Here is a 9,734-nt window from a genome sequence, read left to right on the forward strand (position 1 = left end):
GAGATTTTGTCATTGGCACACATTAAAAATGAAATTTAGTTGCTTGCTAAAGTGGTTGGGTAGTTAGGTAATAGAGAACCAGGTTGGGAAAGCTGGATGGACAACATAAACAATACTTGGACTCTTGCCCAAAACCCACAACTTCTGGAGGCAAGTTGTTTCACTGATTAATTCTTTCAGGTCTGTTGCTCAGATTGCAGATGATCTTCTGCAAGGGCTAAATAACCCAATAGACTACGCCCATTTGGCATCCCTGGGTACAAGTTAGCAGCTATGTTGGGATATTGCCTGAAAAAAACCCACTTAGGGTTAGATTCATTTAAATTCTCTAAATCAGGTTCACACACACACAGGTTCACACACACACACACACACACACACACACACACACACACAGACCTGGAAAACTGCCACACTCAATCCCAAATCAACTGAACACTGAGGCACAAATGGTTCTTTAAAATACACAGAGACCCAGTGAATTTAGAATAAGAGCCAACTTTTACTGATATATTTTTGCTCTTAAACACACACACAGAGGCACTACACTTACCAGCCTCCACTACTAGACTGCCAGGCAGGAGTCAGAGGGAGGAAAGCTGCCAAGTCTGGGATCCAAAAGCAATTCAAAAAACTGGGCAGGCTTCAGGATCTCTTTTTATCCCAGAGTTGGTGGGGAGGGGCTTCCCATGCAGCTGCTTTGCTGGTGAGAGTTGGGGAGGGGCTTCCCATGTGCTCTCTTTTGTTCCCTTAACGACATGGAGCTTTTCCTGGCTTTTCTCCACCCTGCTTACAGGCCTTACTAGGCTTTGGCCAAGTCCAGGGGTAGGCAACCTTGGCTCTTTTATGACTCGTGGACTTCAACTCCCAGAATTCCTGAGCCAGCATGGCTGGCTCAGGAATTCTGGGAGTTGAAGTCCACGAGTCATAAAAGAGCCAAGGTTGCCTACCCCCAGCCTAGTCTCACACATTTCTTCCCTTGGCATGGAGTTAAACAGGAGATGCCACAAAATGGGGCTCGCTCATCATCACCCACACAGAGCATTAACAGGCTTTTGTATTCATTCTTGCCGGTAGGTTAGCCAGCTGTCCAGTTGGCATGGAGGTACAATACTTCAGGAAGACAAACTTAACACACAGAAATAACATTTTGGGAAAACAGATCTAACACACTGAAAGACTGAGGAAATTCGTACAAAGGCAAATTATACAAACAGAAACGCTGGAACAATTTTCCTCCCCCCAGGATCCCAAATCAGGTAACCAAGACATGAGACAAAACCAGTTCCACCGCTCCGGATCTTGGGAGATGTGAGAGGCTATAGTTTTGAGCTTGGCTAGTCTTGCTTCACTGTAATTGTCATTGTTGGTTAGGTTAAAACACAGGTCGGCAACCTGCGGCTCCGGACCTGCATGTGGCTCTTTGAGCCTTCCCATGCGGCTTCCAGCCTCCTCTGCCATTTGCAGAGAGACAGAGAGGCACTTGCACTTCCCTTTTCTCTCTCTCTCTCTCTCTCTCTGTGTGTGTGTGTGTGTGTGTGTGAGTTTGTGTATAAAAAAGAGTAGCCTCACCCTGTTCCGACAAGCCGACAAGCTTACTGGGCGGGGCTCCTCCCTTTGCTGCGTCTCTGCAGGAAGCAGGAGAGAGCTAGCTAGCCCAGCTATGCTGGCTCAGGAATTCTGGGAGTTGAAGTCCATGAGTCATAAAAGAGCCGAGGTTGCCTACCCCTGAGCTTGTTGGAGAACAGCTTGAAGCCAGCTTGCCCGGTGAGCAGAAGATCAGAGGAGAGAGAGGGGGGGAGAGAAAGAGAGAGAGAGGAGAGAGAGACAGAGAAAGGGACCCTTTTGACATCTAAAATGAAGATAACATTTCAGAAGCAACCTGGAACTAAGGAGAAACTTCCTGACAGTTAGAACAATTAACCAGTGGAACAACCTGCCTCCAGAAGCGGTGAATGCGCCAACATTGGAAGTTTTAAAGAAGAGACTGGACAGCCATTTGTCTGAAATGGTATAGGGTTTCCTGCCTGAGCAGGAGGTTGGACCAGGTGACCTCTAAGGTCCCTTCCAACTTTATTATTTTATTATTATTATTATTATTATTATTATTATTAGTAGTAGTAGTAGTAGTAGTAGTAGTAGTAGTAGTAGTAGTAGTATTATATATCCTTTTTTACCATATATATATGTGTGTGTGTGTGTGTGTGTATGTATATCATATATATACATATACATACATATACATACACATACATATATACATACACACACACACACACCTCTAATTATATTAAAAATACGAATCCTGGGTAAAGCCATGCAATAAAAGTATACGTATACATATACATACATACATACATACATACATACATACATACATACATACATACATACATACATATATATATATATATATATATATATATATATATATATATATATATATATATAAGAAAAACGAACACCAGGATAAAAATAAACAGGAACGTTTAATATAAACAAGCCTGTGAGTAAAAAAGTTACTTACTGAGCTTTCATCAGCCAAACTACTGACGTCATCAGAGTTAGAATGCCAGATGATTAGGGAGCTTGCCTATATACAGCTGCCTGTCTCTGCGCCCGGCTCCTAGAGCGTGTTGGCCCATTAGCTATGTTACTCTGCAATGTGTTAAATTGATTCTCATCTGGCAGCCTATTGGTGGATCTGATGATTGTAGCTCTCTCTCCCTGATCCTGCAAAGAACAACTTTGGGAGAGGGAGCTACAATCATCAGATCCACCAACAGGCTGCCGGATGAGAATCAATTTAACACATTGCAGAGTAAAATAGCTAATGGGCCGATGATGCGTGTTGGAGCATTGACTGCTTCTGGAGGCAGGTCGTTCCACTGGTTAATTGTTCTGTCAGGAAGTTTCTCCTTAGTTCTAGATTGCTTCTCTCCTTGATTAGTTTTCATCCGTTGCTTCTTGTCCTGCCTTCAGGTGCTTTGGAGAATAGCTTGACTCCCTCTTCTTTGTGGCAGCCCCTTAGATACTGGAACACTGCTATTATGTCCCCCCTCGTCCTTGTCTTCATTGAACTAGACATACCCAATTCCAGCAACCGTTCCTTATATGTTTTAGCCTCCAATCCCCTAATCAGCTCTGGAGTCTCCAGAAGCAGCCTTAGGTTTGGCAATTTCTGTTAAGAGATTCTGGACTCCCAAACAGTGCATCCTCCCCTGGTCTCCCAGTGAACATCAGAGCGCATGGGAAACCAAACAGGATTTCATAGGGGTCGTGTCCAGCTGACCTGGAGATGGAGCCCCTAAAAGCTGCTAGAATGGTTGGCAAAAAGTCTGCCCGTGCATGTGGGTGTTGGAGACAAGAGTTTCTTTATTCCCAGTTGTGGGGTAAAGGCTTCAAAGAGTCGAGTAACACAAGATGTGTGCTCTTTTCTGTTGAGATCTGGAATGGCAGGCCCCAACGACAAAAGACCCGTGGGGGCAATAACCTTGCAGTGGCATCTGCAATTTTATTGCACATGGAGAAAGCTTCCACCCATTCAGAAAAGGCCTCAATGTAATTCAGGAAAATGGTGTCCCATGTACCAATCTGTCTTTGTCCATAGAATGGGAGTTGCAACTTGGAGTAGTTCCTGTTTTGGCAATTAGCAACAACGTGTTGGCCTCCTTGCCACTGATTGGATCATATTACAGCTAGATAGCTTCTCTGGTCCCTCATGGGCCAAAATAATCTGTTCCTGTTTCCCCCGATGTAGTTACTCTACTAAGGCATGTGTCTGTTGAGCAATCTCTAGTTCTGCCTCTTGTGTGCTGTAAGAATTTGGCAAAAGTGTCCCGAACTTTAAATCTCTGGTAGAAACAGCAACAGAGGCAGTATTTTGAGTCCCATCCTCCCACCATGAAGCCCCATCATTAAACCAGATTTGTCTGAAGTTGGAGAAGCTAAAGGAGACATGAGGTTTTGAGTAATTCAAACCCAAAGCAAAAAATCCATGCCGTGTGTTTTGCTCAAAAATGGAGGCAAAAAAACCAGATCAGGCTTGGATAAATTCTCTAGCCCGCAAATCCTATATCAGAACGGTCCAGAGGGGGCCAGTTAAAGAAGTTTATTGGTTTATTTAGAATACCTTCCTTTTCTAAGTGGCAGATGACCTCTGTGATATCTGTTTCAGCAGCCTTTGGTTTTGGGGTACTGCTTCTGGAGGGTTACCAGGGGCCTGGCGATCTCTACCTGTGCATTAACACGTGTCCACAATGGGTTTGGTTAGCCCCTGGGACCAAAGCCTCCAGGTCAGAGGACTGTGAAGCAGATGGGGCTGCAATGGAGATTTATTTACTCAAAGAAAAGTGCTTAATAAAAGAAGTCTCAGCTCCAGTATTTAACAGAGCTTGCTTAGCATCATTGTGGGTTAAAACAGAAAAGGTAATTCCTTAGACTTATATACCGCCTCACAGTGCTTTACAGCCCTCTCCAAGAGGTTTACAGATATTGACCCAAACAATCTGGGTCCTCATTTTACCGACCTTGGAAAGATGGAAGGCTGAGACAACCTTGAGCCGGTCAGGATCGAACTCCTGGCTGTGAGCAGTGAGTTAGCCTGCAATAGTGCATTCTAACCACTGCACCACCACGGCTCCAGTCACAGGGTTCACTTAATGACTGCCACAATAAATGTCATAAAATCAGGTTGGTGATGCGATGACCCATTTAACCAGCGGCACAACTTACGACCTTGATTCCAGGCTTAATTACGGTTGCAAGTCAAGGTGTCATGTGTCTGATTAACGAAACACTTAAAAGGATACTGTATATTCTTGCTTTGACACAAGGACTAACTGTAGTCTCCTGGGTTTTGAGCTGGGTTGGGCTAGACTACAAGGGGCTCCTGTCCACCCCACTCCAAGCAGACTTTCTGCCACCAACACTCCGTCTCCTTTTGTATCACTGTCACATTTTCTCCATTCACTATTGCACAAACCATAAATCAGACATGTCAAACACAAGGCCCAGGGGCCGGATGCGGCCCACAAAGTGGTTTCATGTGGCCCGCGAAGCCATCCTGGAAACAGTGAGGGAACGGTCCCCACTGCCTTGACCCTGGCCCAGGCCGGCCGGGAGCCAATGTACAATTTTGTGGTGGCCATCTATGCTGAAACGCATTCAGTCTCCCTCTGACTTTGCCCTGGTACCCATCATGAACAACCTGGCTAAGGAGAGCAAGCACAGCAACGGCAGCCTTGAGGAGGAGGTAAGTGCAGCTGGGCGCCCCCTTGGGGAAGTGGGGCTGGGCTTGGTGCCACGGGTGCTCGAGGGCCAGGCTGGGCGTTTGACCTCTGCTGCCCAGGGCTCCGAGCAGCCCGCACCACCATCCAGCCCCCGCTAAATGGCCTGAGGGGAACAGTGAGGCTCCTTCAGTGGACCATGCCTTGGCACTTGTCCCGGTCCCACCCCCTTCTCCCAGAGACCCTCAGATCTGTCCCACTCCTGCCCAGGCCCCCACAGGCACCCTTGACGCGAACGATGTAGAGCTGGCCATGCTCACCCAATAGGCCACACCCACTCCATTCACACCTACCCAGTAGGCCGCACCCACCCTGGCCACACCCACCCGCCCCCCCAAGGGCAACTGCAATGCTGATGCGGCCCTCAATGAAATTGAGTTTGACACCCCTGCCATAAATAAATCCCAGTTGTCAAATGGGGAGGGGACTGTGAAGTCATCAAGTGTGAAACCAGGTCATACGTTACCTTTTTTTCCAGCACCATTGTAACCTTGAATGGTTGTTAAACGCCTGGCCGTAAGTCAAGGACTCCCTGTTAACATAATAAGAGGTCCTGATGGAAAACTCGACCCAGTCGAGTTGAACAGCCACAGTGAAAAAGACAAAAATCAATGCTGGGAATCCAGACAGTTTTCATTTCTGTTTATTTCCTACCTCATAAATGTCTATACAAATAGTATAAAATGAAAAAGTTGGTTTTATTCAGCAAGGTGATGGAGAAATACAAGGGATGTCCGCAGAAGCCTTCTGCACATTTCGTGGCACAAAAGCGTGGCCAAATTTCTTACTTGATTTCACATAGTTGAATCTTTACTTTCTGTGCAGATTCTGTGTCAGGTGTCCCTCCAGCTCTGCTGCATAACTATTTCACTGAGAATATTTATAATAATGTTATCTCTGGCATACGATTGTAGAAAAAATGGAGAAAAAGCCATCAAATCCAATCCCGCTTCTGTGCAGGAATCCGAGTTGAAATAGTCCATCGCAGATATTCTGCCAAGCGCTACTGGGTCAAATCAATGAAGAGAGAATCCCCCATCATTCTGGATAGTTTAACAATTTATTCCGAATGCTATGATTTTTCTTTATAGGTAGAAGCGGCGATCTGTTCAACCTATCCCCTAGACCAGGGTTAGGCAACCTTGGCTCTTTTATGACTCGTGGACTTCAACTCCCAGAATTCCTGAGCCGGCATGGCTCAGCTTGGAAACCTCTTTCTTTCCCCTCAGCATGGCTGGCTCAAGAATTCTGGGAGTTGAAGTCCACGAGTCATAAAAGAGCCAAGGCTGCCTACCCCTGCATTAGACCAGGGTCTCCAAACCTGGCAAGACTTATGGACTTCATCCCCCAGAATTCCTCAACTAGCCATGCTGGCTGGGGAATCCTGGGAGTTGAAGTCCATAAGTCTTGTCAACTTTAAGACTTGTGGACTTCAGCTCCCAGAATTGGAAATGGGAGTTGAACTCCACACGTCTTAAAGCTGCCAAGTTTGGAGATCCCTATTCTAGACATTACTTACTAAGAATGTCCTAAATGTGTCCATCGAGCAGGATTATTATTACTTTTTTAAGTCACTTTAGAATTCTTGTTCTGCAGAAGAAGTCTTTCCCACCTTGATAACATTGATATGGTCGTTTTCCAGGATGAATTCTTGAATGATATTAAGGCTCTCTCGGGCATGGATTCTCTGATGCCTCTTCAAATTTCCTCTCTCGTTGAAGCATTTCTGGCAGTGAGAACATTTGTACGGCTTCTCTCCTGTGTGGATTCGCTGGTGTTTCTTCAGCGTTCCCATCTGATTGAAGCCCTTCCCACACTGAGAACATTTGTAGGGTCTTTCCCCAGTGTGGGTCCTTTGATGTCTCTTCAGGATTCCCGACAGGCTGAAGCATTTCCCACACTGGGAACATTTGTAGGGTCTCTCTCGGGTATGAGTCCGTTGATGCCTCTTCAGGATTCCCGTCTCTCTGAAGCATTTCCCACACTGAGTACATTTGTAGGTCTCCCCAGTGTGAATCCTCTGGTGCATCTTCAAGCAGTTGGTGTGACTGAAGCATTTCCCACACTGGGAACATTTGTAGGGTCTCTCGCCAGTGTGAATCCTTTGGTGGGTCTTCAGATTTCCCGACTGATTGAAGCATTTCCCACAGTGGGAACATTTGTACGGCTTCTCCCCGGTGTGAATTTTCTGGTGCTGCTTCCAGTATTTTGCCTTGTTGAAGCCCTTCCCACAGTGGGAACACTCGTACCATTCCTCTTCAGAAGTGCACACCGGAAACCTGCTTAGTGAGTTTGTGTTCGTAAAGGTTTTCCCACATTCAGGAGAATTGTTGTGTGTTTCTCCGAGATGGTCACTTAGGTAAGCGTTCAAGTTATTCCCTGTTCCATTCTCAGAGATTTCAACCCTTTGCTCACTTATGATGCGTTTCTCCTCTTGATTCACGTTTGAAGCACGCTGGTAGCTGTCCTCAAATCTTTGAGGATATTGCTCCAATTTCTCCGTAGAAGTTATTGGATTTAATTCCACCTGGTAGAGGTATCTTCTATCATACTGGGAGAACTTGGACACTTTACCCTTGTTGGTCTTTTCTGTCACAGCAGTAGTAAGATCCTTTTCAAGTCTGTTGTGCGTATCCTCAATTTCTAGCGGTGGCCTCCATCTCTGCTGATTGGATTCACAGCTTTCTTCTTCCATTTCATCTTTTAATGATGGCAGATTCCCAGGGCTTATCACGGGGTCTCTCCTGCACGGCTCTTCTGCATCTTCTCCACCCTGAAAATTCTCCACTTTAACCCTATTCTCCCTTCTGTTACCTGCAAGAGCGAGAGAAAAATCTTTTAACCATGCCCCGAAGCCTTGCGGACAGTTTCCAAAAAAAAAAAGTGCATTAAATCTCCTTTTATTTACGATGAAGCATGCTTTGATTTTTTTTCTTTCTTCTGCTGACAATTTTTTTTTATCAGTTTATCAAAGTATAAAACATGAAGAAAAATTAAAATAATGGGAAGGTCAGGGAGGGAAGGGGGAATAGGAAAAAATGTAAGAAAAAAGGGGAAAAGAAAAAAAGTCATTGACTTCCGACTCTTTTTAGCACAGAATAAGGTGATAACATACAGCCTCACTTTTTTTTTTTACTTTTGCATAATAATATATACTGGTCATTTCTATAACAACAAATCTGTCTAACCAGCACAATCCAAAATTAAAGTTCCATTTTTTTTCCCACCACAAGCACAAAGTCCAGAAGTGGTTTCCAAGTAGAAGTAAAGTTTATTGTATTCTTTTCTTTAATTAAAGCAGTCAATTTAGCCATCTCTGCTAACTCCATCAGCTTTTGTGGCCAATCATCCATTGTAGGGAGAATGCTTGATTTCCCCCCTCCCCTCACTGCTATCAAATGTCCCCCTTTATCAGAGTTTTGCAGTTTTTGAGGATATGAATGCCCCTAAGCCAGGGGTAGGCCACCTTGGCTCTTTTATGACTCGTGGACTTCAACTCCCAGAATTCCTGAGCCAGCCATGCTGAGGGGAAAGGGAGAGGTTTCCAAGCTGAGCCAGGCTGGCTCAGGAATTCTGGGAGTTGAAGTCCACGAGTCATAAAAGAGCCAAGGTTGCCCACCCCTGGTATAGGTGATACTCTCAGCTATTTTGTAAATGCATTTGTTAATTGGAATATTTTTCACTAATAGGAATTTTACTGAGAACAGTTTGCTTCATGGATAAAAATGAACGGGTGATTTCCAGATTTATTGATTAAAAATGTTTACATGTGGGAAGAAAGGAACTATAATCGTGAAGGGGAGGGGAATGGTTATCAAGTAGGTCTGCTGAAAAGATTGGAAGTCACTTCTTTAAGTGTCTTTCAAATACATCCCTTTTTCCTCATTCTCTATTACTTTTAACACTTTTTTCTTTATCTTTCTTTCTTTCCTACTTTTTAAATTCTTTTTTGTGTTTATCTTTTAACTTTTAGGTAAAAATTAGATAGACATAAGATAGAGGGATGGATGGATGGATGGACAGAGACACAGATAGAGATGGATGGATGGATGATGGATGACGGATGATAGATAGACAGAGACAGATATGGATGATGATGGATAATGATTGACATATGATATAGATAGATAGATAGATAGATAGATAGATAGATAGATAGATAGATAGATAGATAGATAGATAGATGATAGATAGATAGATAGATAGATAGATAGATAGATAGATAGATAGATAGATAGACAGATAGACAGATAGACAAATAGATACAGATATGGATGAATGATGGATGATAGCTAGCTAGACAGACAGACAGACATGGATGATGATGGATAAGGGATGACATGATAGATATGAATGGATGATAAGATGACAGATAGATAGATAGATAGATAGATAGATAGATAGATAGATAGATAGATAGATAGATAGATAGATAGATAGATAGAT

General features: G+C 44.1%; 1 protein-coding gene across 1 annotated transcript in view; it reads right to left on the minus strand.

The window, feature by feature from the left end:
- LOC107295170 (zinc finger protein 721-like) overlaps positions 1-9,734 on the minus strand; it is a 112,995-nt gene that overhangs the window by 75,288 nt on the left and 27,973 nt on the right. Inside the window, exon 9 of the mRNA XM_029285782.1 lies at positions 6,967-7,485. Within this exon, the coding sequence (XP_029141615.1) occupies positions 6,967-7,485 (519 nt within the window). The remainder of the gene's footprint in view (positions 1-6,966; positions 7,486-9,734) is intronic.

Source organism: Protobothrops mucrosquamatus, unplaced genomic scaffold (genome assembly GCF_001527695.2).
Source record: "Protobothrops mucrosquamatus isolate PMUCROS unplaced genomic scaffold, P.Mucros_1.0 scaffold2246, whole genome shotgun sequence".
NCBI classification, from domain to species: domain Eukaryota; kingdom Metazoa; phylum Chordata; class Lepidosauria; order Squamata; family Viperidae; genus Protobothrops; species Protobothrops mucrosquamatus.